Source organism: Spermophilus citellus (assembly GCF_964194105.1).
Source record: "Spermophilus citellus genome assembly, chromosome: 7".
Taxonomy (NCBI): Eukaryota; Metazoa; Chordata; class Mammalia; order Rodentia; family Sciuridae; genus Spermophilus; species Spermophilus citellus.
The window spans coordinates 78,149,006-78,176,775 of NC_138188.1; the positions used below are offsets into that span (position 1 = coordinate 78,149,006).

The 27,770-nt window shown below is 39.4% G+C and overlaps 1 protein-coding gene across 8 annotated transcripts in view; it reads right to left on the reverse strand.

Moving 5' to 3' along the window:
* MCF2L2 (MCF.2 cell line derived transforming sequence-like 2) overlaps positions 1 to 27,770 on the reverse strand; it is a 247,921-nt gene that overhangs the window by 24,411 nt on the left and 195,740 nt on the right. For all 8 annotated transcript variants that reach the window (XR_014022845.1, XM_081300602.1, XM_081300604.1 and 5 more), the window contains exons 17-25: positions 26,863 to 26,978; positions 25,674 to 25,743; positions 20,898 to 20,990; positions 20,212 to 20,304; positions 16,864 to 16,935; positions 14,229 to 14,354; positions 6,229 to 6,444; positions 5,241 to 5,333; positions 4,988 to 5,066 (exon numbers count right to left, since the gene is read on the reverse strand). Coding sequence is in view for 7 of the 8 variants with exons in the window: in XM_081300602.1 (XP_081156728.1) it covers positions 4,988 to 5,066; positions 5,241 to 5,333; positions 6,229 to 6,444; positions 14,229 to 14,354; positions 16,864 to 16,935; positions 20,212 to 20,304; positions 20,898 to 20,990; positions 25,674 to 25,743; positions 26,863 to 26,978 (958 nt within the window). In the remaining variant the exon portion in view is untranslated. The remainder of the gene's footprint in view (positions 1 to 4,987; positions 5,067 to 5,240; positions 5,334 to 6,228; positions 6,445 to 14,228; positions 14,355 to 16,863; positions 16,936 to 20,211; positions 20,305 to 20,897; positions 20,991 to 25,673; positions 25,744 to 26,862; positions 26,979 to 27,770) is intronic.

Genomic DNA, 27,770 nt, shown 5'->3' on the forward strand with positions numbered 1-27,770 from the left:
TTGTAATGTTGTGAACAACCAATAAAAAAAAGAGAGAGTGAAAGAGGAGAGAGAGAGAGAGAGAATTTTTTTTAATATTTATTATTTTTTAGTTCTCGGCGGACACAACATCTTTGTTGGTATGTGGTGCTGAGGATCGAACCCAGGCCGCGCGCATGCCCGGCGAGCGCCCTACCGCTTGAGCCACATCCCCATCCCCAAATATTTTGTTTATTGTTCTCTCATTGGGTTTTGAGAGCTTTGTATACCCCTTAGATACAAGTCTTTAGTTACATGTTCTGCAAATATTTTCTTTCAGCCAGGCACAGGGTGGTGCATGCCTATAATCCCAGCAACTCGGGAGGCTGTGGCAGAAGGATCACGAGTTCAGAGCCAGTCTCAGCAAAAGTGAGGTGCTAAGCAACTCAATGAGACCCTGTCTCTAAAAAAATACAAAATAGGGCTGGGGATGTGGCTCAGTTTTTGAGTGCCCCTGAGTTCAATCCCCAGTACCAAAAAGATATTTTTTCTTTCAGTGTGTGGTTTATCTTTTCATGATTTTTAAATTAAATTTGAACAGCAGATGATTTTAACTTTGATGAAATCCAATTTTTAAAAATTTTATGGATTGTGAAAGAAAATCAGTAGTAGTGACCTAATTTGGTGGCAGCTCTATTTTTTTTTTTTTTTTTTTTGTGGGGGAACCCTTTATGAAATTGCTGACATGCCAAAAAAAAGTTATTTGATGAGAAGAAACATCCCGAGGACTGTGCATCTTATGCTCTTTCCTAGAATGTATGGTCTGCAATGGTATTTACTAGACCAATGAGCTATAGAAGTAAATTTATCCTTCAATTATAATTCTTTTTATTTTTAATTGTTTTTTTTTAGTTGTAGATGGACACAATATCTTTATTTTATTTATTTATTTTTATGTGGTGCTGAGGATCGAACCCAGTGCCTCACATGAGCAAGTCAAACACTCTGGCATTGAACTACAATCCCAGCCCTCCAATTGTAATTCTTGGTAAAAACCCTACATAACTCATGTAAACCTCCTCCCACTTTTTTTAACCCTTAAAAATACTACATGGGTTCAATCCCCAGTTCAAAAACCAAACTAAACCATCCAACCAAACAAACGAACAAAAACCTCTCTAAACCTTTTCCTAATGGGATACATGGACACATTCTGGTTTCTGGTGAAGTCTGTGTTCCCTAAATCATAATTCTAAGATCCCAAATAAATGCCTTTTTGCCTAACAGATCTTCTAGCCTCTTTAGATGACATGGTTTTAGTATCTTATCTAGTCATCTAAAGACCATGTCCATTTTGTCCTGTATTTACCTCTAAATGTTTTATGTTTTATAGTTTAAATTTTGCATTTAGGTCTTTGATCTGAGGACTGTCAATTTTTTTATTTATTAATGTCAATATATCTGAATAAAGATGTTTAAAAATTGTGGTATAAGGTTCCTGTGTAGAAACTTTAATAAGCTAAAATGTGCATCCCAAGGCACTAACCCTAGCTATTCCAACTCCATAGTTCTGGGGTAGGGATCTTAAAACCTGTATTCAAGTCCTTTAAGTCATTCTTAGGCAGGTGGTCCCTAAACTCCACTTTGAGAAATGCTGATCTAAGAAGTAAGTATTTCTAGAACAATCTTGTAATGAGAATGTTGTTCCTGTGAGAAACCAAGTTACTTTTTCCTACCTTTCTGTTTTAAGCCTTAAGGGCACTCAGACTTAATTACCACATTCAATGTAGTATTAATAGCTGAAAAGCAAAAGTAATCATAGTTTCTATGCAAATTAAAATCAACTTATCTATCCTGGTAGAGGCCTAGAGTTTAAATCAAGAACTTTTGTTACTTTCTTGTGACAAGAAACAGAAGTAGTAGTTTTCCAGTCCTACTTCTCAGTGTATCTTTTTCCACATCTATCCATATGGAAAACCCCTCTGTGCACATTCTCCACACCTGCCCTCCGGTCCTCCCGCTAGATGATGATCAGAGGAGACACAGAAAGAGTGAGAAATGGTTGCATTCTTGCCAAGTCTCTAAAGATAAAATTTATCTTTTCATTTTTTATGCAATTTTCCTTACTTTATACAACTTTATGTGTGTGTGGTGTGTCTGTGTGCGTGTGTGTTTGTCATAAATCATTGCCAGAATAAATGACAGGGATAGATTTTTCACATAAGATTGGCATTTCTCAACCCTAGCAATGTTACCTGACCACTTGGAACTTCATTTATGAAGGCTGGTGTGAATTTCCCCTCCCCTGTTATGAGAAGGATTGAGGATCCTTTAAATGATACAAATGTGAAAGGGTAAAGATGACTTTCAATTACTGTGAGTGACATTAGTGAAAATGGTGGAGAACAAAACTTTCAAAAATTCTCTTTACCATGAAAGTGTGGGGTAAAGCTGGCAAAAATTGTCAGTAACATTTTTTTTTTCAGAAAACTGGAAATTAAAGGTTTGCAGTGAAATCTGGAGATCATTTGTTCAAAATGAACCTCAGTCTGAGCAGTGAGATTTGTGGTGTCTTAACTCACCCTGTTCCTAACTTCCCCTTCCTTCTTGGGGTAGCCTTGGAAAACAACAGTCTACAATGATGGTAAAGAATAGCACACAAAAATTAGATCAGGGGCTGAGGTTGTGGCCCAGTAGTAGAGCACTTGCCTAGCACAGGTGAGGCACTGGGTTTGATCCTCAGCACCACATAAAGATAGATAAATAAAGGTATTGTGTCCATCTACAACTAAAGAATTTTAAAAAATTAGCTTAAAATGGATCAAAGACCTAAATGCAAGAGTTAAAGCTATAAATTATTAGAAGACATCTTAGGTATAAACCTTCATCACCTTGGATTAGGCAATGGTTTTTTAAATATCCAAAATATAAGCAACTAAAGGAAAAAAACCAGACAAATTTAATTTCATCAAAGTAAAAAAAAAATTTGTGCTTCAAAGAACACTCCCAAGAAAGTGAAAACAAACGCTCAAATGCAAAATGTTATTTGACAGGAGTTCTGGTATCCAACTAGCACTACAACTCAACCATAAAAGAAGCCAATTAAAAATGGGCAAAGGAGCCGGGCACTGTGGCACACACTTGTAATCCCAGAGGCTTGGGAGGCTGAGGTAGGAAGATCATGAGTTCAAAGCCAGCCTCAGCAAAATCGAGGTGCTAAGCAACTCAGTGAGACTCTGTCTCTAAATAAAATATAAATTAGGGCTGGGGATGTGGCTCAGTGGTTGAGTGCTCCTGAGTGCAATCCCAGGTACCAAAAAAAAAAAAAAAAAGGGCAAAGGTCATAGATTTTTCTTCAAAGAAAATATATACCTAAGGCCAATAAGCACATTAAAAGATACTTGACATCACTAGTTATAGGGAAATGCAAATCAAATCACAATGAGCTATCATTTCATACCCACTGGGATGGCAATAATAATTATTATTTTTTAAAATATTTTTAAAAAATAGACATAATATCTTTTTACTTCATTTATTTATTTTTATGTGGTGCTGAGGATCGAACTCAGTGCCTCACATGTGAGAGGTAAGCACTCTACCGCTGAGCTATAACCCCCTTCGGCAATAGATAATAATGAGCATTGGAACCTTTATTTATTGCTGGTGTGAATCTGAAATGGTGCTACTGCCTTGGAAAACAATTTGGAAGCTCCTCAGAAAGTTAACTAGAATTAACATAGGATCTAGCAATTCCACTTCAATATCCAAGAAACTTAGAAATAAGGACTCACATTAAAAAAAAAAACTTACATGAAAATATGTAGCACCACTATTTACAAAACCCACAAAGTGTAAATAACCCAAATGTTCATCACCTGATGAATGGATAAACAAATATGATTGCTATAATTTGAATGTGTCCCCTGTGTTGGAAACTTGATCCCCAGTGGAAGGTGGGTCCTAATAGGAGATATTTGGGTCATAGGGGCACTAATCTCATGAATGGGTTCATACAATTATTGTGGGGTGGTTTTGTTATCACAAGAGTGGGCCCTTATAAAAGGACAAGTTTGCCCTCCTTCCATGTACACACATGTGCATGTGTGTGTGTACACATGAGCGCTCTCTCCTTTCTTTCCTTCATCTCTCTTTCTACCTTCTGCCACGTGGGATGAAGCAGAGAAGACCCTGAGCAGATTCCAGCCCCTTAATCCTGGACTTCCCAATCTCTAGAGCTGTGAGCCAATAAATTTCTGATAATTATGAATGACCCAGTCTATTGTATTCTGTTATAGCAGCAAAACATGAACTAAGACAATGGTACATCCAAGCACTGGAGTATAATTTAGCCATAAGAAGGAAGAAAGTACTGATATATGCTACAATGTGGATAAAACCTGAAAAAAAAATGCTAAGTGAAAGCATCTTGACAGGAAGAGTTACTTTTTTATAGTATCTAGAGTAAGAAAATCAAATAGAAAGTAGATTAGTGGTTGCCAGCAGCTGCGGGGTGGGTGGGGGGAGATGGGGAATGACTGGTAATAGATACAGGATTTTTTTAGTGAGGTGTTATAAAAATGTTCCAGTTTAGAATTAAAATTAGAGTGGGGATGATTAGACAACCTTGTACAATTGTGAATAGGCTAAAGTACTGGAATCATACGGTTTAATAGGAGAGCAAATTTTATGATATGTGAATTTTATCTCAACTTTGGAAAAAAGGTAACACAGTTTCTGAAAGGTAATGTTGGCTATTTGACTCCCTGTTCATATTTTCTCAGGTGGCTTTTGGGAGCAGTTGACCTTAGCAATTAGGTGTGTGTAGGAACATAACTAAAAGGGACATTTCAGTGCAACCACACACAACTGTGCCCCTCCCCCAAACCCAGTCAATTTAAAGCAAGCACAGGCATGAACATGTGACCACAGTTAATTTTCTGACAAAACATTCTTTGACAACATCCCCAGCCTGCCCCCATTGCAATCAGAATAATGCTCCAGACTGAAGTCAGCAGAGATAACCTACCTTTAATATTGTTTTGTTGTTCCATCAATAATTTACTTATTTCTGAAAACCAACAATCTCTGATTTCTTTTGAGGTTGCCTGCAATTACAGGTAAGAAAATGCTATGAGTGTCAGATCACCCTGAGTATTAAGCACAGGGCTTTTGTTCTCTGCGTGATCTTTAGAGTAAAGAGACAGAAGATCCCTCGTCGAATTACGGAAACACAAGAGGGAAAGAGCAAAGGAAAACCAAGAACGAGGTGTGGGCTTTACCTGCAGGATGTATTTCTCAAGTCCATTTCGGTTGGCAATTTCAAACTTTTTATTGCTCCCCCTTCCAAGTGGGCGAATTGAAAGTGTCACCAACTATTGTAAAGAAAGAAGTGTTCTGTATCAGCATTTTTTTTGACATTTAAATTGTCAATCTGCCCCTCTAATATTTTTCTACCCTTAACAGGTTTCTTTCATCTTCCTTCCAAATGTTTTTTGCTTTCCTCTGTGCATGTCCCCAAAGCAGCATAAAACACAGTCTGGTACAGCATCCCCTGTTCTGTTTGTTTCAAAGATATGCTTTCCCTGAGGAGGGCTGTAGCACTTGACCTTTGAGTGAAGAAATCACCTCTTCTGTAACACCTACTTCACAAATCTCTGTTTAATGGTAATTGAATGAGTATCCATTAAGAAATATAAATAAAGAAAACTACATGAATTGATAGCTTTAATTAATCACAAGATATAAGTGAGTGTGTGTGTGTATGTCTCTGTGTGTGTCTGTCTCATAGCTAGCAGGCTATAAAACATTTCCTATTCAGGTGAAAGATAAGACTTGATGTGGATAGGGGGTTTATGGACCCCCACGGTCAGAGTGAGGATGCTGTCTGCATTTATACACAAAAATATAACATTGAGAAGATTAAGATGAGACCCAGCTTGTGCTTTAATCACCAAATCTGCCCAGAGGAAAGATTCCTCTTTACTTTCACTGATTAGTTTTTCCAGACAAGCCACAGAAAGGTCCCTTTTGTCTTATCTAGCATGCAGCCACCCCTATGCCTTCCCCAGCCCTGTAGGGACTGACGACAAGTCCTGTCTAGAGTCTGGCAGGCCTGGGTATGGATTCCAGCTCAGCTGTGAAGCATTTGGCAAGTTGAACTTCCCCCTCAAAGCTTCAGTTTCCTCTTCTGTAAAATAAGGGGAAACCATCTCTCTCTTCTCAGTCCCCAGATGGTGGTGACTCCAGGTATATTAGGATCCCCTTTACCTTCATCCACTTCTTAAAGCTGTAATGAGGAGATGGCCCCTGGTCACCAGGCTCCATTCGAATCTTACAGAACACGATTCCTCTTTCGAATAGATAGATTTGCCTCTGGCTGGGTTTAAATCTAATAAAATCCTTCATTTTATAACGATCCTTGTGAATTGTCCAGACATTGAAAGGGCCGTGCATCAACAGCTTGCCCAGTTTCCCGATATCATCCTTTTGAAAACAAACACACCAAGAAAGAAAGAAAAGCCATTAAAGTACTTGGCAGATACACAATGCTTAGGGATTGGTTTTCAAATTATAAAGCACACTCATTTGAAGTTTACAATTCTAGAAATGCCACTTGGGAAAACCCGTCACTAAGTCAAAACTAATTTCGAGGGCTTTGCTGATCATGGTGTCATTTTATCATGTAAGGAAGTAAGTTCAGCTATGCAAGACACATACATAAAGGATGTTAGGAATCCTGGAACTAAAGATATTGCCGCTCTGATATCCTATCTTATAATACACTTTAGTTAGCAGAATTCTGATTTATCTTCTTCATGTTTGATACATGACAGTCTACTTAAAAGGGACAAGAGAGAGAGAATTCTTGTTGCATATGGACCTGAGATGGTGGGTGTTCTACCTGTATCCTAACATCTGCTTCAGGGAATAGAAGGTTTGTTCTGAAAGGAAAGAGCATAGCACAGCCTCTCCTTCATAGCATTGCAATAGGAATAGTAATTACATTTTACTCTGTGCTTTTCAGAGTGAGGAACAATGACAAAATAATCCCAAACGACACATTTTTTTTTTTTTTTTTTTTTAACAAAGCCTGTTTGGCTCCAGGGCACACACCACGGCTGCCTCTCCTTCCCCAGGGAGCCTGCCTTTCCCATGTGTCTGCTGGAAGTCCACATGAGATAGCGCTGTCCTCTCTCAGCTCACTTCCAGGGGAGTGGGAAGAACTAAAGATTGGTTTTCTACTATTTTTAAAAAATTAAGTCCCTGTTTAATGTTAATCTTCTTCTCATGCTCTTCGTCCCTACTCTGTCCTTAGTTACTCCGGAACTATGTAATGTTTTGAACAACCAATAATAAAAAAAGGAAAAAAAATTAAGTCACTTAAACCAGATAATCAAGAATTTATTTCTATGAATCAAAAGGATTCTTTTCAGAAGGAAAAGAAATTATTTGAATGGGGCCATGACAAAGAAATTTCCCTTAATTATATCTAGCTGAGATAAAGCTCCACAGTTTTTGTTTTTCTTTTGGTACCAAGGATTGAACTCAGGGGCATTTGACCACTGAGCCACATCCCCAGTCCTATTTTGTTATGTATTTATGTATTTTTGTGATGCTGGGGATTGAACCCAGGGCCTTGTGTAGGCGAGGCAAACTACCAACTGAGCTATATCCCCAGATCCCTTATTTTGTATATTATTTAGAGACAGGGTCTCACTGAGTTGCTTAGCCCCTTGCTGTTGCTGAACTTTGAATTCGTGATCCTCCTGCCTTAACCTTCAGAGACACTGGGAACCTCCACAATTTTTGAGAGTTAATAGTAAAAATATATGTACTGTATTTAGAACCCATTGGGCATGTTTGTGATTTACTGTTTATATAGCAAACAAATTGTGAATATCTTTTTAAAAAGCATGGCTGTATTTTAAGAGCAATACATTCTATAGTGCTTGTGGCATATTTTCTGGGTTAATTTTCTCCTTTTGCTTTGTAAAGTTGACAAGTACAAACTGAGGCAAATGAAACCCTCACTGAGGAATGGTGAGCCTCAGCTTTTGGAACCTTCTTTCCCACAAGCACGGGCCTCCTGTTCTGTATAGCATGGGCTCCACTTGACCACATTCCGGGATACTTTGAAGAGTTTTTCATTCTGACTTCATCCTTCTGGGACTCACTCACGTGTAATCACCCCACTCCTCAGTGATTGCTTTCTCCTTTACAAGCACTCATTCTGTATTCGATAAAAGTATACGTAGTGCAGAAAGCACATGTTAGAAGTGGGTATTTAATATTTGCCACATGAACAACTATTACTGATAGTTTCTATTTTTAAATGGTCTTATTTCACAAATTTGATATACATTTCAAAAATACATACAACCTGACCATATGGTGCATAAAATCCATATGGTAAGGCCATGTAAACTCATAGTAGTTTCAGTTCTGACTTTCTAGTAGGCAGTAGAGAGGAAAAAGGGGTGAGTTATATGATTCATTATGTCCAAAGATGTATACACACCACTTGTTCAGAAAAAGCACAGCAATTCCTGTTAGTAATACATGTGAAAAATTCCTCCCATAGGATAAAGGGTTACTGGGTCACTGGACCAGGCTACATCCTAAACTACATCCCACAATAAATAGATGAATGTATTTTAGTCAATGCTGCTACTTAAAATACACATCAGTATTTAGAACACATTTGGTCAATGTGGAGGTATCACTTCACAGCGTAGCTGTAAAAGCAATTCTAAAAGAGACCAGAGGATGGGGATGAAGAATAAGTCCAATTGTACACTCTCTAATGAATGACCTGTAGAAGCCTGGGCAAAGGCTGGTAGGTGTCCGCCAAGGTCATGCATTGGCTGTTGTATAGGAAGCCTTGACCTCAGCCCTGCTGAAGAGGTAACCTTAGGAAGCAATGTGTTTTTGGTACCAGGGATTGAACCCAGGGGTGCTTAACCACTGAGTCACATCCCCAGCCTTTTTTATATTTTGAGACAGGTTTTGCTAAATTGTCTAGGGCCACACTAAATTGCTGAGGCTGGCCTTGAACTTGCGATCCTCTTGTCTCAATCTCCCAAATTGCTGGAATTATAGACATGTGCCCACATGCCCGGCTAGGCAGCAGTGTTTTTGTGTTTCATCACCTCTGAAATTTCTTTTTTAGTCTCCCTGTAGTCACAGCTACTTTCAGGTTTGTGAATCCAGAAAAGGGCCAACAGCTGACACAGGGCCCTTGGTTGACCATAATAATCCCTCTGTAACTAAAGAAAACTGAGGAGGAGGCAGTGACCAGCAGGAGTTGTAGTTGTGGACAAGCTGTGTGATTAATAAGAAGGGAGGAGAACTATGAAGAAAATGAGTCAGAAGAAACTATGAGGAAGAGAAAAAGGCACTAATGGAGGAAAAGAACTAGTAATCAGTGGGTAAGAGAAGAGGACAGCAGGTATGGGTTGTACCGGGTACACAGAAGCAGGTACACTTGTGAGAACCTCAAATCCCTCCCTAGGCCAAGATCCCAGAGCTGCTATAGATCCTGGGTTCAGTCCCCCTCTCTGTGAGCCCAGCTATGCTACTGTCCTGACTCTACCTGCAGCTCTGTGAGTCAGCTTTTCTGATAAGCCCACCACCTAAATTCTCTGAAGGGAATCACCAGGTCTATCTAGACTGCCTGAAACTGGTTGTGCATTTTTTGGGTCATCTTGCATAGATGTTCTCATGGGCCCATGAGAGGAGTGAACACCTCAGTGTTTGAGGCCCAATCTTCAGCAGGCAAAGCCACATACCCTGTAGGTACAGTGTTGGTGAAGAGCAGGCACAAATACTTTGTTGTTGGCAGGACACATGTCTGTGTCGAAGCCACCCAACCTCCAAAGGAAAGTGGTGGGAGATTCCCCCGAGCAGGACCAAGCATTGCCCTTGGACAATTATTTAGCTTCTCTTCTTTCCAACCAGACTGTATTTGGTCTCAAGGCTTGAGATCACATGCACAACCATTTTCGGATACTTGTCCCCTAGTATTTGTTCATTTATTGTCATTTCATGGCATTTGGGGGCAAGGGACATAGAACTAAATACTCAATACTGTGAGAAAATATTGATTTATTCAAGAAGTTAATTCAGTAACGCCCCTGTACTTGGTTTGAATAGCTTCCCCCTGTTAATTGGAACCTCAGAAAGTGATCTTATCCAGAAAGAGGATCTTTGCAGATGTATTAGCTAAGATGAGTTATACTGTTTTAGGGTGGGGCCTACTCCAATGACTAATGTCCTTATAAAAAGAGCACAAATACAGAGATCCACAGCAGAGGGAAGACAGGCATGTGAACCTGGAGGCAGACGCTCGAGTAATGCTACCGTCAGCTCAGGAACTCTATGCATTGCCAGTGACAACCAGAAGCCAGGAAGATTCTTACCTGGAGCCTTCAGAGGGAACACAGCTCTGTTAAAACCTTGCTTTTGGCTATCTAGACTTCACAACTGTGAGAGAATAAATTTCTGCTATTTTAAGTCGCTCTGTTTGTGGTACTTTGCTATAGCAGCCCTAGCAAACCAATATAGTCCCGACCATATTCTAACAGTGACAAAGAATTGTGGCTGTGTCAAATGGTATGTTGTTGAAGAATCTGATGCTTATGCATTCAGAGATGAGACCCAGGGTTACCTTAAACAAACAAGCAAGTCATATAGTCTCCTCCATAGGAAACACCAAGGCAAAATAAACTAGTAAACGCTATCATTTTCACTTATGGGCAATTTGCAAGCAAGAGCTGTGATATAAGCATTTCAAATGTGACTACATGGGCCAACTGAAGAATCAACCCAAGAGAATGAACCAAGTGACACTAGAAAGAGACTTCTTTGGGGTGCTCTTCATCCTTGGCAGTGTGAGCTAATGTGACCAGGTTCTATACTTCTCACGCAGAGAAGCAGGAACCATCTGGATAAGTGAATCATCACACTGCCTGGTTGAGAAATGAAAAGCAGAAACTGTGGGAGGAGTGATCACAACAGGCAGAGGCAAAGAGCTCTTTCAATCCCAGCCTGATGATTAGGCTCCAAGGAACTCAGCAGGAGGGCCACTGAATCAGCATCTGTGGGGTGCCAGGCAGGTGCCACGTGCCTCACCTGGGATGTAGGCCTCACTGACTCCTAACAGCCACGCTTTGACACAGGTCTCCTGAGGGTGGGAAGATTCTCAAGGCAATCCACTGAGTGCTGAGGTTGTCTAATGTAGCAACATTAGCGTGAGAAAAGTAGAAACTGAAACAGAAATAAAACATCTGGCCCTAGCTCACAATGACCTTGTAATTAAAAATAAGCCTTTTATTGAATTATGCACATTTGTTCTGGGAATGAAATTTTTTCACCAATCTTTATTTGTTCCTTGGAACTTGTTCCTGGTAAGTCGGGATTTACATGATCTTTATTACCCATTGGATAATAAACTTTTTTTTTTTTTTGCAATTGGAGGGAAGTAGATTACAATTCAGCATCTATGAAACAAATCTGCTTTAAAAACTTGTTAAAACTTTTGTGACTTAATTAAACCAAAGACTAAATGAGTATATCCAACAGGGAAAAATGTAAATATTAGAAAGGATTTCTTTTCCTAGTTGTTTTAATTACAAATTGATCCACCAATATTCAATTTCCTTCCTTTTCAAAACCAGGCTAATATTGGGTTTAAAGTAGAAAAACAAAGAGGTTAAGCTCTGGATTTATCTATGTATACCACAGGTGTTTATAAATACCATGACAAAAAGCTCTATAAAACTGAGCCAAAGGATCTTTGATCTGGTGATCTGAATTAGTAGTAGTTAAGATATTATGTCAATGCCAAGGAGAACCAGATAGAGGGTAGATGGTACCCTGGATAGGATGTGAAAAAGAAATAGTCCCAGCTGATGCCCACGTACTCTTGGGTTAGTTAACTATTCATTCCATGGATTTGCTCTTGAATCAGAAAAAGTTGAAAATTCCTCCATAATTAAATAGGAGACTACAAAAACTGTCAGGATAAATTTACTAATGTATTAAATATAACAGCAGATGAAGGTCTTAGGAAAGAAATTACAGAGCATATGGCAAAGGTACAAAAACAGCCATTTGAATTTAGTGTGAAATCTCTAAAATTTTATAAACTGATTCATTTTATTTGCGTACAAGCTGGCTTGGGATGAAATTAGGGCAGATTGTTATTTCCTTATATTTTAATCATTTTTCCCCAGAACTCCCCCCCACCATGTTATTTACACTCAGATGTTATTTACACTTCTTGATGTGTATTGTTTCTAGGAAATTTATTTATTGGATTCAGGGAAATAGATACCTAATAGAAGTAGCTAACACATGATTCAAGATAAAAAAAAAAAGAACAGAAAGATGTGCCAAAATGATTATGCAAATTGTTCCCTTGATGCTCCTTAGTTGAAGAAAGAAAAATTAATACCAAGAAAATGATCCCCTCTCACACACACCTTAATGTCACCCCCTGTAGTTGACGAATATTCTCCTGAATCATGCATCAGTTGTAAGCAGAGAGCACGTTGGTGTCCCAGAGGATAGAATAGCATCACTGTCCAGGATCACAGCAAACCCAGTAGGGCAAAGTTTCTTAGATGCTGTCCAAAGAAATACCATGAGGAAGGGAAGTTAAAGGATCATTTTTTCCCCCTAATTAGTTTGCAAGGTTTGATGTGTGACAAGGACAGGAAAAAAAGATCATTGACTCTTCTGAGATTTCAATAAACAGTGTAGTAAGAACCAGGAGAGAGAGAGAGAGAGAGAGAAAGTATTTGTCTGAAATGTAATTCTCAGAATGCTGACTACTGTTAGATGAGCAGAATAATGGCTTCCCAGGGATGTCCACATCCTAATCCCCAGAATCTGACACTGTTATGACAAATGGAAGTTAAGGTTACAAATAGATTATTTTGGATTATCTGGCAGGGTCCAAGTAATCACAGGGGTTCTTATATGTGGCAGAGAAGTACAGGCCAGAGTGATGTGACTGGAGAACTCCCCTCCTCCCAACTTCTGGTTTTGAAGCTGGAGGAACAGCTACAAGCCAAGGAATAGGGGTAGCCTTTTGGGGTAGTGGGTGGTACCAGCAATTGAACTCAGGGGCACTCAACCACTGAGTCACATCCCTAGCCCTATTTTATATTTTATTTAGAGACAGGGTCTCATTGAGTTGCTCAGCACCTCACTTTTGTTGAGGCTGGCTTTGAACTTGTGATCCTCCTGGCTCAGCCTCCTGAGCTACTGGGATTACAGGCATGTGCCACAGAGCCCAACTGGGAGTGGCCTTCTCAAGCTGGAAAACTCAAGGAAACTGAAAGAACTCTAAAGGGGAAAGCAGACACCTTGATTTTATTAGCCCATGAAACTATGTTGAACTTCTGATCCTGGAACTGTAAGATAATTTGTGTTGTTCTAAGCTACCAAATTTGTGGTAAGTTTTTATGACAGTGTCAGGAAGCAAATATATTTGAATTGAAATCTAGATAAATTCAAAGTGAAAACAGTTAAATATTAACCATATCCCAGACTTGAGATGTTATACAGCTACAGGAGATGATTTGCCTGGACTGGGGCCCAACTGCTCAGGATTAGTGCTGTGCTCAAGCTGACATGGCTCAGTTCCCCAGCATCGGCCTCTCAATGCATTTTCTTTGAGTCCTTTGGATTAAGGGTTGTACAATACTTGTTGGGCCTCTTTTGGACTCTGTGATGTGAAATGGGGCTAGATTCTTATGTAGGACTCATTTTCAAAATACTTTTCACACTGGATTGGGGGTGTGGCTCAGTAGCAGAGTATGTGCAGGTAAGTATGCACAAGGCCCCAGCAACACACACACACACACACACACACACACACACACACACAAATGCTTTTCACAGAGAAACTCTGAAGCAAGAAGGACAATCTTTTAATATTTTAATAGTGAGTTAGAAAAATACTACTCCTTCAGCGCTTTTGCCCTTTGTATGAATCCTGGCCCCTGAGTTTCTGATTTGTTTAGAAGGTGGAATGGCATGACATTCAGGACCCTGAGGAGTATAAACCAAGATCCCTAAGAATGCTAAGGGGCTTTTCACAATCTCCTGGCACAGATTGCTGACCAACTTAGGTGACTTTCCTCAGAATTCAATTTCTTTATTGTAGATGATTTCTCTGAGTGTGCCTCAGCACCTCCCACCTTGGGAATACTGTGCCCACCTTTGATGTGATATCTTCCAACATTTGCTATGGAACGTACCGGACATCCAGAGACTGCTGCTAGGTCCACCGCCAACTCACAGGACTTGATCAAATCCTCTATCACTGCCAAAGCTTGTCCAAGCTCAGCTGAGAATGAGGAATTTTCGGTCCTCTTTGGCCCATCCTGTGGAAACAAACGCCTTGTTGGAAATCAAAAGTGTACCACCTACCAGGCAAAAACAGAAAACAGGACAGAATCAAGGAACCAAGACCCAGCCAGCACTGACTGGGAGGATGGATGCACTGAACAGTCTCCTGCTCCCAAGAGTTGGTAGCTGAAGTCATTTGCTGGTTTAAGACATTTGCAGTAGAGGCAAGCAAAATCATCCCTGGAAACTTCTGTATTTGTATTAATGAAATTGTAGACATTATTTTCCTGCTGTGTAAGATACAGACAGAAGAGGGCTTTTTTGCTAGGCACTGTGGCACATGCCTGTAATCCCAGTGGTTTGGTAGGCTGAGGCAGGAGGATCGTGAGTTTAAAGTCAGCCTCAGCAATTTAGCAAGGCCCTAAGCAGTTTAGTGAGATCCTGCCTCTAAATAAAAAATTAAAAAGTGTATGTGGTGGGGAGCTGGGAATGTGGCTCAGTGGTTAAGTGCCCCTGGTTTCAATCCCTGGTACAAAAAAAAAAAAGTGGGTTTTTTTAAAACAGGAAAAAACCTAGCCTCTTTAACAGGCAATACCCTTACTTCTTAGGGCTTACTGCAAAAGACAATCTAGGTATCATATTCCCATATTTAATGGCGAAGTCTTATTCCTATGGATAAAATTAAACTTAGAACCATCCCAGAGGAGGAAATTAGTGAACTCTGATAAAAGGCAAAGAATTGGCTTCCTTGTGAAGGTTCACTAATGAGTTATACTCAAAGTCAAAACAGTAGCATGTGGCACATTGAATCTTTTCCAGCTCTGCATTTCCTCCCTCTACTTCTCCCCCACTTCTGCCCACATTCCACCACAATTAGAGATACCAAAGAGATAAGCCAGTGCAGTCTGCACCTCCCAAATAGAAAGACAGCATTAAGTGGAAAAGCCATAGGGACCAATGTTCCAGTTATTACCAGGGCAACACCAAGGACAGCTGTGACAGGGAGGATTGTTTCAGCTTGAAAGGCTTTTGTTAGGGATTTCAGTATTTTATTCCCCTGCTACCTACATGGCATATTTATCTGTCACCTGGTAACAGAAACAGAACAAAAAGATTCTGGTTTGTTCTATGTAATTTTTTTTTTTAACATTTCAATTTCTACAACAAAGAATGGATAGCTCTTCACTGTTCCCAGTTGGCCCCACCTCTTTTTGTCTTCAACAGCATGATGTAGGGAAAGGGCAGTGTATTTTCTTAATGTCTACTGAAGCACTGGGTATTGGCATCTTTGGATCAGAGATAAATGGCAGGGCTGATGAATTGAACAGATCATGGAACCGTGTAGCGTGGCCTTTCACCTTATCACGCATAACAAGTTTCATTTCCTGGTGAAAGACAGACTCTCACCAGAGTTTTTTTTTTTTTTTTTTTTTTTTTTTTTGTATCAGGGATTAAACTCAGGGGTACCCAATCACTGAGCCACATCCCCAGCCCCAGCCCTATTTTGTATTTTATTTAGAGACAAAGTCTCACTGAGTTGCTTAGTGCCTTACTGTTATTGAGGCTGGTTTAAACTTGTGATCTCCTTCCTCAGCCTCCCAAGCTGCTGGCATTTCATTACAGGTGTGCACCACTGTGCCCAACCTCACCTGAGGGTTTTTTTTTTTTTAAACATCAGAAATAAGGAATCTAAAGTTTGTATGCCAGGAATCTTTCTCCTTACCCAAAACTTCTGTTTTTGTTTTAGATACCTTTCTGCACCTCTCCCCTGTCCTTTCTATTAACCCTTATCTCAAACACATGAGACAACTAGTTTTCCACTGTACAATGTAGGGCCCAGAAAAATAATTACACAATTTACTATACCCCTCTACCTATGGCTAGTTCCTCTTGCCCCAGGATGCAAAATGATTCCTTATACTTCAAGCATCTTCTGTTTGCAAGGGGTCCTCATCCTATGCTCCAAGTGGAGAGGACATGTAAATGACTGCTCCCGGACACAACTCAAGAATTTCTTGTTAAAACGAGAATATTCTATAGAAAATTGAAAAGAAACCCTGTTGCTAAGCCACAACATTTCTTTTTAACCTGGTATGGCTACCATTGCCTCCAAGTGTCTTTTACAATTCATACTCACATACAAACACACACACACACACACACACACACACAGAGAGAGGAGAACACAGCATTTATACAAATTCGATATGCTAAGAAGTAAAAAGAAGAAACTATAAATCACACATAATCCTGTCATGCCAAAAAAACCCAGAGATTCTATAATATTTACTTCTAGTCTTTCTATGTATACTTAACATCTTCACTTAATTTTGAATTCCCGTTAAAATTTATTTATGTGGAAGGAAAAAAAACACACATTAGTACTCCTTATTATGCTGCAAATCCTTACTTCAAAATTGCCTTTTTAAACTATGATTTATGAAATACATACTATTTTAGAAAATTTAGATTGTTAACAGAGGTCAAGTCCTCCTGTGCATTGGCAAACACCATTTTGTAAAAAATGTGATATTTATACATTACCTTGGTGGAGCCTCCTTCTAGACCTCCTGGGTCTATTTCCACATCTTCAGGAGATTCAAGATCCAGCAGACCCTGCATTAACCCAAAAGCCCTGTTGAAAATCAAGGAGTCGATTGCCGACAAAATCTACTGCACAATCTGCAAAGTGAAACTGTCTGTGTGTAAATTTTTAAGAGGGAAAGAATGAATGACATCTTTGGCACAGATTTCTTTCTACAAATGCAACCACATGGTACACACCACTTGTAAGTCTTTCTCACTCTATAGATATCATCAGGAACATTTCCTTATGACCATAGTTTTCTTTAAAACATAGTTTTTGATTGTGGCAAAGTATTGCATCCTACAGATAAGCCATGATTGGATTATGTTTATGAATCACAGTTTTCTCTGCTGTTGAAGGTTCAAGTTCAACAATTTTTTACTATAATAATTTTTGTGCATTTTTCCTGGGAATAAACTCCTAGACATAAAATTGTAAATATTAAGAGTTTTGAGGTGTGAACTATGGTGGTGCACTCTTGTAATCCCAGCTACTTGGGAAGTTGAGGCCGGAGGATCAAAAGTTTGAGGACAGCAGAGGCAACTCAGTGATCCATCATTAAATTAAAATTGGAAAAAAAGGATTGGGGTGCATCATTGTGGTAGAATGCCTGCCTAGTATGCATAAAACTCTCAGTTTAATTTCCAGTACTGCAGAAATAGAGTTCTGGGGCATATTTTCAAGTTTTTCAGAGAAGGACTGTGTTCCTGCCAGCTATAAATGACAGTTTGTTCCTCCAGCCCTTACCTGACATAGGGCATTACTATTTAATCACAAATCTTCACCAGTTGAATTGACAGATAAATCCTGACTGTTGTTTTAATTTGAATTCCTCAAATAGTATGTCAGGTAAAACTTAAAAAAAAAAGTTTGCCTAGTATTTCTTCTTCTGTTTTTTCCTTTGGTGCTGGAGATGTAAACTAGGGCCTCACATATGCTAGGCAAATATTCTACCACTGAGCCACCCCCCTAGCCCTTTTTCTTTTATTTTGAGATAGTGTTTCCCTAAATTGCCCTGGCTGGCCTTGAACTTGCTATCCTCCTGCCTCAGGCTCCCCAGCAGATGGAATTACAGGTGTGTGCTACCACACTTGACTTTTATTAATTTTTTAAAATAAATTTCCTTTATTCTATGTTTTTCTATTATTAATTTCTGAGAGTTCATTATTAATTATGCATACTGACCAACTGTCGCTTATTTTGCTAATATTTTCACAAATTTTCATGTTTCTTTGATTTTGTTGGGCAGCCTATCCTTTCTTACCTTTTCTTTTATATTTAGAAAGGACTCCCTATATCAGGCTCTCATGATGCTTTCTAAGCCACAAGGCAATTGGTCCAACATCCATGCCCTTCCAAGCAGCTGATGAATGAGCTTTTCCCCTCAGGTGACAGAATGCTACACAGTTCTTTCTGTCGCCACAGCATGCTGACAGTTAGTACTTCTAATTCCAGGCACATGGCAAGTTTAGCAATGGGAACAACTGGTCTGCCTTGGGTAGCCTCCCATAGACCCGTAAGGAATGTTTTATAGTGATTCTATCTCATTTCCTCAGTGATAGCAGCTAAGAAAACTTTCTAAGCACTTTCAATCTGTATTATCTCATTTAGTGTTCCCCAAAAGCATACCAGGAAAGCACTGTTACCTTAATTCTACAGTGAGGAATTCGAGACAGTTTAAATGGCTTGAAAGAGTTCGTGCAGCTGGGAAGCATCAGAGCAGAGATTCCAACTGTTTGCATTTAACATATTCACTTAATTTTGAATTTCCATTAAAATTTCATTTATATGGAAGGAAGAAAATGCATGACTAACTACTGAAGCTGTGTTGCTAATTACTGTGTCTATAGCTCTCCTATGGAAGAGAACTCAGCTTTAACATAAATAACACTTGTGGGAAAACTCCAAGGGAGGAAAGACCACCATTATGTCCTATTCTAAGGGCCCAGTTTTAAGACATCCAAAGTAAAAATGACAGTAAAAGGGGATGGGAGAAGAATAAAAGGCCCTTGATGAACACTGTATCCAAATTCATTCATAGCTATTCGTGGATGGAAGCCATCAGTCAGCTCGTTCTTCCTATCCATACTAGTGTGATGGTCTCAGTGTCTAAAATAACAGCTACACATGGTACGAAGCTTCCTGGGGGGCGGGGGTCAGCACTGTGCCACACTTTCTATGAATATTACCACAGTCTGATGGAGGAGATACTATTCCTCTCATTTTATATAGGAGAAAGCTAAAACCCCAAAGGTCAAGGTTCCAGACTACTAAGCAGCCGAGCAGTACAGTGAGGCTCAGACTGTGGATGGAAGCTGAAAGGGTAACTCCTTCTAAAGGCAGAATGCTGGGCCATGACCTTAACATCCCTGAGCCTCAGTTTCTTCACACTCTAGTGCCTTGCTGGTATGTCTGATTGTGCAAATGAAACATGAGATACATGTGGTAAAGTACCCAACAAACAGTAGGTGCTTATTTTTGTTGATTGATTTTGCTTTTCTTTAAGTGTCAGTAGCCACTGGACTCTTGTTAATTCAAAAGACATTTTGTAGGGATAGCCCAAACCTTTCCTTTAGGTTTACACATGTGAAACTAGCCTTGATAGGGCCTCATAAGTCTTGTCTGGGGTGTCCAGGAGTGCTGGCCTGCAGATATCCTGGGATCAATGACTCACCACTAAGGACAGGAGAACGCAAGTTGGGTTAGGGCAGAGCATGCATGCCTGTGCCGCTTAGGGGTGCAGACACAACAAAATTCATGCTGTTGGGCTGCTTTCTGGATAAGATCCTAAATCTAAGTGTGCAGGTTGATGTTGTAAAAGACAATTCCAATTTTGCCTTCTTTCTGCCTTGTTTGAATGCATGCAAAATAGTAACTTTGAGGAAAATCACACCTCTTCTCTGAAGTACCAGTCCTCATCTGTAAATTAGAGCTATTGATATCTCACATATCCCAGAGAAGATCAGAGGGCCACCTCCCTTATCCTCTTAGTTGCCCTCATTGTGGCCGCAGCCCTCTCCCCACAATGCTCCCAAAGACCTCTCCTCCCCTGAGTCAGGCCCCTAGAGATTCATGCCCAAGCTAGTTGTCAGACTAGCCAGGCTCCAAGATTCCTTCCAACTCTGATTCTCTGGTCTTCTTCCTCATTAAGGTGGGCTGATTGAGGCTTGGAAAAAGGCCTGAAGGAGAGCCATATCTGGAGCCTCAGAAGACCAGACACAAATCCATATGTATAAGGAGCAGAGCAGCAGAATGCAAGCAATTTGCTTTCCGGGCTCAGAAAAGCACCACCTCAATGACTTTACCTTCAACAGCATCTGGTATTTTATCAGTCTCTGGCTTGGTCCTCTAAGATACTTAAAAAGAGGGAGACTATGATCCAGTTGACGCTGGCATACCTTTAAAAGTCAAACAGAAATTACATAAAACAAAACATATAAAACACACACACACACACACACGAGTCATCCCGCCCCTCAGAAAGAGTATGTGAAATGAGAGAACAAGAGAGAAGGGGTGGCTTGACTTGTATTTTTATAGGAACTAAGGAAGCAGGGCCATTTTTCCTTTTCAGAAGTAAATTCAGTAGACAGTGGGTATTTCAAGTCTTTCTGAAAAGGAGGCAGCCCGTCCAGAGGCAGGATGGCATCTATTTGGGTCATCTAGAGTCTGACAGGTAGAGATGGCTTGTTGGCATCATTCCAGGGAGCCACAAAGTATGGCATTCTTAGTTCCATTTTTAAATCCCACCCAAGAAGAGGATACTGGTTTCTCACCAGACCATTATGTGCTTCTCACAGGTGGGGTCCATAGACATCAAGGACAGCATTGAAATTTCTAATGTGTCATTTCAAAGTTTGGGAGGCTTGGAATAAATATAAATCCCAATACCAAATTTCTCTGCCTAGTTCAGCACTTTTGATTTCGATGCACATAAATATTTTCCAGGAAGAACAACTTGTGGGAGACTTAACGTTAAGTTCAACATTACCCCAAAGTAGGCGCAGTCTTGACACTCTTGCCAGATGGCCATTGCTCGGGGCAGATTCCTATGGTATTTAAAATATATTTGGAGGTCTTCTTTCTGAATGGGGGAAAAAATAGAACAAATTAATCAGGTAGCATTTTTAAGTCAGTGGACAGGAAGGTACAGCTTCATTTATTCATTCATTCAATATGTATTCATTGATTTCAGTGTGTGAGGAACTGGGAGCACATAGAAAACAACCTTACGTTGGGGTAAGTATGTGATGGAGAGGTGAACAGGGAGCTCAAACAGCCATAAGTGCTTCACACAGACACAAGCAGAGTGCTATGGAGCATGTGCAGGGGCTGTGGGTAAATAAATAAGTAAATTCACCAACAGAATTTGTGTGTATATATGTGGGCAAGTAATTAATTTTTAATTTTTTCCCATATTTTTGTTGGTGCATATTTTTGGATTTATTGTTACATTTCGCACATGCACACCATATAACAATATAATTTGGCCCAAATCATTCCTTATTATTTCCCCTCTTCCTCCCCCCTGTCTTTGCTTGGTCCCTTTCCTTTATGCTACCTTTGATTTTCATGAGGAACAGGAATTTTTATCTTTATCTTTCCTCCCTTTCTCTATGTTTAGGACACCAATTTCTCTCACAAACAATTCTGTAGTGAGTGATAAATCTGAAAGAAAGAACACTTGTGGCCAATAGCCCCTCTCTTCTCTGTCACCACCTTCTCTTTGTCCTGGTCATCATGATGCCAACCCTACACAGAAACCTAAGAAACAACTCATAACTGGAAATAGCACAAAAGCAAAATGTGGCACTTTGGACAATAAAACACAAATCTAAGTCATTTGGGCAACACTGGAAGTGACAGCTCTGCCCCAGACATCACCTTTCACCTGAAGTCCAAGACTCTGAGACAGGAGAGATTATGGATTGTTTCAGAACTAGAGATCAAGAAGGATTCAAAGTGCTGTGTGGGAGGGAGCAGAGGAGGTAAAAGGGAAGTACTGGGGAACAAAATTGGCCAAATTACATTGTGTCTAAATTATATTGCTCATGTATGAATATGTAACAACGAATCCCACTATTATGTATAATTATAAAGCACCAATAAAAAACTAAAAAGAAAAATAACAACAAAGTGCTGTGTGGCCCCTGTTCTCATTGGGTCAAAGCTCTTGAGAGGCGGCCACACATCTGCCAATATCCGAGGGAGAAAGGACAGCCTTGGCCTATGGGGCAGCTTGGCAGCTTTGCTGGCTCCACTGGGGGTTCCTGGTCCATAGTAGCTTTGCCCATCACAGAGCCCATGCTGCCCCAGTGGAGAAGCCCATGTGGCCACCTCCTTGCAGATTTCTATGTTCCTCTCCTTCAACTCTTGATTTCCTTTGAGTCGACATAGGTTATTTTTTTCCTCCTCACAGCTTCAACTATGTCTACTCTACTTGTAAACACACTGCTGGAGCTAGGAGTGTAGCTCAGTGGTAGTGCACCTGCCTAATATGCATGTGGCCCTGGGTTCCACTCCAGCACCAAAAAACAAACCAAAAATGTAGGTTTGTAGCAAATGATTTGTTTCTCTAGCTCTTCCCCTCACCTGATAGATCGTAAGTGACCATTTCAGCCAACAACTATTTCAATTCTGACCTAGGCTATCCCTACACACACACACACACACACACACACACACACACACACACATTTAAGAAGAAAAATGGCCCTTGAAAAATGTTGTTCAGATTGACCAGAATAATAATTCAGAGCTTAACTATAAAATGGTCATTATTCATTCACTCAAAGGCTGTATTGAGTGCCTTTGATATCAGACATTGTGTTAAATATTTGTTAAATTCAATGTTTCAAATAGCTTAGTGGTTTGGCCATAGGAAACATTCCTGTCATACTGAAGGCCAGACTTGTAAAACACTGAAAATCAATTAAGACATCTTATCTACATTTAGTCTGTCAGGTCATAATGATATTAGATCCTATAAAATAATCCAAGGTTTCATTGCTTTCGACATTCAGTCATCAAAAGATTCTCAGAGTCTGGAGGTGATTTTGGAGACTAAGCCTCTCATCCAGTACAAGAACTTCAACAACCAATCATCTTTTCCTGAACTCTCTTAGTAATAGAGGGACCTGGTTCTACTGATAGTTGCTGAGTTGAAAGCTACCCTTCTGAAGCTTTCACTCCTTGGTCCTAATTCTGCTCTCTGGGCAAAACAGAACATAAGCCTCTAAGTATTGAAATACAGGTATTGGCCTAAATTGTTTTTGTAATAGTGAATAGTCAAAAATTCCTTTGAGAAAGGATGTATACTAACTAGCAACATATGAAAATGCTAATTCCCCTCATCTCCTTATAGAATAAATCAGAAGGCTATAAAACTGCTATCAAAAACTCATATTCATACAAGGAGACATGATTGCTATAGATTCAGACTATGAGCTTTGGTGGTAGATGGTCCAGGTTCAGTTCTCTCCTTTGTCAATGATAATCTACATGGCCTGAAGTCAGTTACTTAACCGTCCTTGACTTCAGTTTCCTCATCTGTTAAATAGGCTCATAACACTTCTGGGATTATTGTAAGATCCAATGAGATGATGTACAGAAAGCCTCAACATTTGCCCTCTATATGCACAGTACTCAGAAAATTGTAACTCTTGTCAAGACACTTCTTATTTTGTAGAACCCTTGTGCGGCCATTCTTACTTTTGTTTCCCACAATGACTTTGCATATTGGTGCCATTAAGAGTGTTGTATAGAAGAGGCAAGTGAGATTTTGAGAGTTTGCTTGAGTCATACAAATAGCCAGTGGCTCAACTTCAATGAGAAGTTACCTTTTTGGAGTCCCACATTCGATCATGTGAGATCTCAGGGCAATTCTAACTCCAAGTAAACTCCTGACAAATACCATTCTACAGAGAGCAGGGTCTCTGGGGGAGAACCTTTTGGATGAGACAGGCCATGGAATCTGATTAAGACACTTGGTCAGAAATAGTTCAAAATTCAATTCCAAGATTGGTGCAATTCTGAAATGTTACTGAGACAGGATAGACTGCTATCATTTTTATTCCCTGTATTTTATCTCCAGCATTATAAATCATACAGGATTAATAGCATGGTTTGTGGTCTAGATTAATGATTTCCAAGGTTTCCCTCAACATGAAGGGCTATAAAAGCTTTGTGAAAGTACAGGAGAGGAATTCTTTTAAGAACACATGTTTAGTCAGCAATTTCCTGACTGTCTCCTCATACTTGAACCTTTTTATTAAAATCATATCTATTTTTCCTTGAGGAATTTGTCCCTGTTTTTCATTCAACAATTTAACCTTTGGAAGAATGATATAAACAACCATAAAGTAGTTCTTAATTCTGAAACTAGATTCCCTGTTAATGGTTTTATGAGTGTAAAAGTGCAAAATAGAATAAAACACTAATCATGTTACAGTAGTAATTTTAAAAGGGAATGAATCAGATTGAATACAAAAATAGTTTTAGTGTGTTTTAAATTCTGGCACTTGCTGAAACTGTGGAGATCCCATACAGGGTCACAGAGGACTTGGTTTCTCCATTCCATCAAGTGCCTTGAAACCCAGGGACTTTTGTTTGCTTGCTTTTAGATAACTCAAGTATTGCTTTCAGATGTATCAATCATAACTTGGGTATTTAAAATGTGTTAAGTCATTGACTTGGGTTCACAAAAAATAAGGCAGGACTTCTTAGGAAAGAGAAAAGAAATGGGAAAGGTTGAGAAAGTGGAGGACACCAGGGGGCATACTATGGGGGCGAGAAACATGGTGAAGGGGAAGATGTTGGATTCAACAGTCCCACTAGCCCAAAGCAGGGATAGAGAAACAGGTAAAGAAAGAGGGACCAGGGCTAGCGGGTGGGAAAGGGAGGTAAATAGAGGTATGTTGTTGTAGGACAGGAAATTCACAAATTGGGTGCTAAGCATAAGAAAGGTTATAAAGATTTCTAATCATCTCCTATGATATTAAATAAAATGGAAGAAAATATAATTTCTGAAATTTTCAATTTAAGTTCAGTATTTTGAGAGCATTAATATAACTTCAGCATGGGGCTTTAAGCCTGCTGTATGATTCATGCCCTAAAACACAGCTTAGTCATTCAGAAGAGGATCACCCACTATGAGGACCTTGGGTGGCCAGCCTTCCATTTCACGGGCTTTGCAGGAAGCCAGGTCTGCAGTTGCTCCTCCATATGAGTGTGAGCCCAGTGTAACTTGGGAGACTAATAGGACTACAAAGGATCCCTGCAGTGCATTTGAAAGTCAGATAGAAGAGCTACTCTCTTAGCATATTTCAAGTATATAACATGTAATATTAACTGTGCTATGTATTACATCTCCATAACTTACTCATCTTGTAACTGAAAGTTTGTACCCTCTGACCAACATCTTCCCATTTCTTCCCACCACTTGTACTCTCTGCTTCTATGAGTTTTAACTCTTTTTAGATCACACTCTGACACACACACCATGATAACCATTTGAGATGACAGATGTTAATAAACTTAACTGTGGTAATCATTTTACAGTGTATACATATACCATATCATCAGGTTGTGTATCTCCAATATATGAAATTTTTATTTGTCAATTATATGTCAATAAATCTGGGGATCAGGGAAAGCAGAGATGTTTTTAGACCTTTGGTGTTTCAATTTGTCCTTGTCACTTACACAGAAAAACAAAGACTGACTTTAATCACATGGTTATTTTTGTTCACTGGGACCACAGACTTACTCTCTTGAGAAAACAACAGGCCAGAAGTTCAGGGTTTTCGGTGCACTTTTCCAATTCTTTTAGAAAAGTCCTAAGGAAATAAAAAACATAAGGATGTCTTGATTGCTACATGTGTGGGATTCAAATTGTTTAAGGTAAAACCACATAAAGTTTTAAGAAGTGTCTAGAAAAATGCTATTCTCTAGGCTTTATTGCTGCTGACCATCTTCTACACGTTCATTTGTGAGGGGAAAAAAATGTACTCTGAGGCATTACTTATGATGACCATGAAACCACCACAGCTGTTCTGGTCATTCTGAGCATCAGCCGCGGACAGATGGGATACGCTGATGCTACATGACGGTAATGTTCATAGCATCTGCCACTGCTCCCGCTGCCGCTGCTGCTTCTCATCAGCCAGGCACAACCAAGTGCTTCACAAACAAACATTTCATTTAATTCTTGACCAAACTCTGCAAGACAAGTTTCATCAGTGTGACACCTGAGGCTCAAAGAGGCTGAATTACTTCTCTTGGAAAAGTAGCAGCCATGGGATTTCATTTCAGTTTTGTGTCTGACCAATGGACAAAGGATGAGGTTAGGAGACAACTATGGTTCAATTTGCCCAGCAATCTTTCCTTCTCCATTAATCAGGTGAAAGGTCTTCAGAGGGTAAAGTAGTCAAAGAGCTGCAGTTTACTCATGTGTGAAATGGGAGGGTTGGAAGTGTCTTCTCTTTCCTTTCTCTAAAACTCAACATCCAAGCAACACTGGGCTAGAGGGACAATTTATTTGGCCAGTTAGCATTTTCTAGCACCCCGTGCCATTCTATGTTAATGGGCATGTGGGTGTGTATCTTGGTCATCTTTGTATTTCCAATGCTGAGCACAGGGCCTGGCATAGAATAAGTGCTCAGTAAATGCTGATGCATGATTAAATAAACAAGCAAAGGAACACAGCTAGTACAGCACTGATGCCTGACACCTAGGACACAGGCCAATGGTGTCTTTCCCCTTCTTTATTCCTCAGGGATCCCTTGGAGCTTCTTTCCCCCTCACATGCCCATCCTACTCCAATCCAATCCACAGACTCCAAATCACTTGCTCAGGCTTGACCATATGAAAACACTTTCATCTCCAAATTCCATCAGTCTGATTTTTGCTCTTCTTTTACTTTTCATTTCTTCCCCATAATGTGAATTATTATGTACCTGCTATGAAATTCATAAAGTTCTTTAATATTCCCAAAGAGAAAGTCCTTGTTATTCTGAAGAGCATCTGGAATCAGATGTTTCAACCAGATAAAATCCATTGGAGTGATGTATCCCTGCAGAGGTGGCAACAAGGTAGGTTTTACAGATATTATATGAGATGATCTGAATCAGCTACTTCAAGAACCAAAACTTTAATGAAATAATTGGGCAATACAGTACACATGCTTCTTGAAAGCTATTCTATTAAATATGTTCTTTAGATATCAGTTTCCTTATGTGTCCATCTTCAGAAGGAGATGGCTTAATGGCAATGACAACAAAGTGGCATTTTAATTGGAAGAACTAATACATATTTTTAAATGTGTATAAGTTATATGAGTAGAATGTGAAAGAAAGGAAAAATCTTACCCATCATTTTATGACCTGCTGCAATTACTGTTAAGTTTTATTATATTTACTTCATAACTTTTAAAAAGCTTATTTTATATGGTTATAATCATGATACATATTTATTTGTACTTTTTTCAGGTTCATTACAGACTCAGTTTATAAAGCTCTCTCAAGAGATTTTCTTAATGTTGCTACTTATTTTCCAAAAGAATCACATTTTTTAAAACAGTTGAATACTATTTATTCAGCATATATATTATATTTTGTTAACCATTCCATTTTTTAATTGCATATTTTGGTTGCTTCTGATTTTCTTATTGTGAAAAATGTATAATAAATAACATTGTACATATAATTTTTTTCCTTAAGATTACTCCTTTAGGAGAAGAAGGAAAGTGTACATTTTTACTCTTAAGAAAAAAAATACCTTAAAACACAAGAAAGAATCTTCCCTTCTTAAGCATCAAAAGTACTTATATTATAATACCCTTTGTTGGCAAGCATGTGGTGAGCTT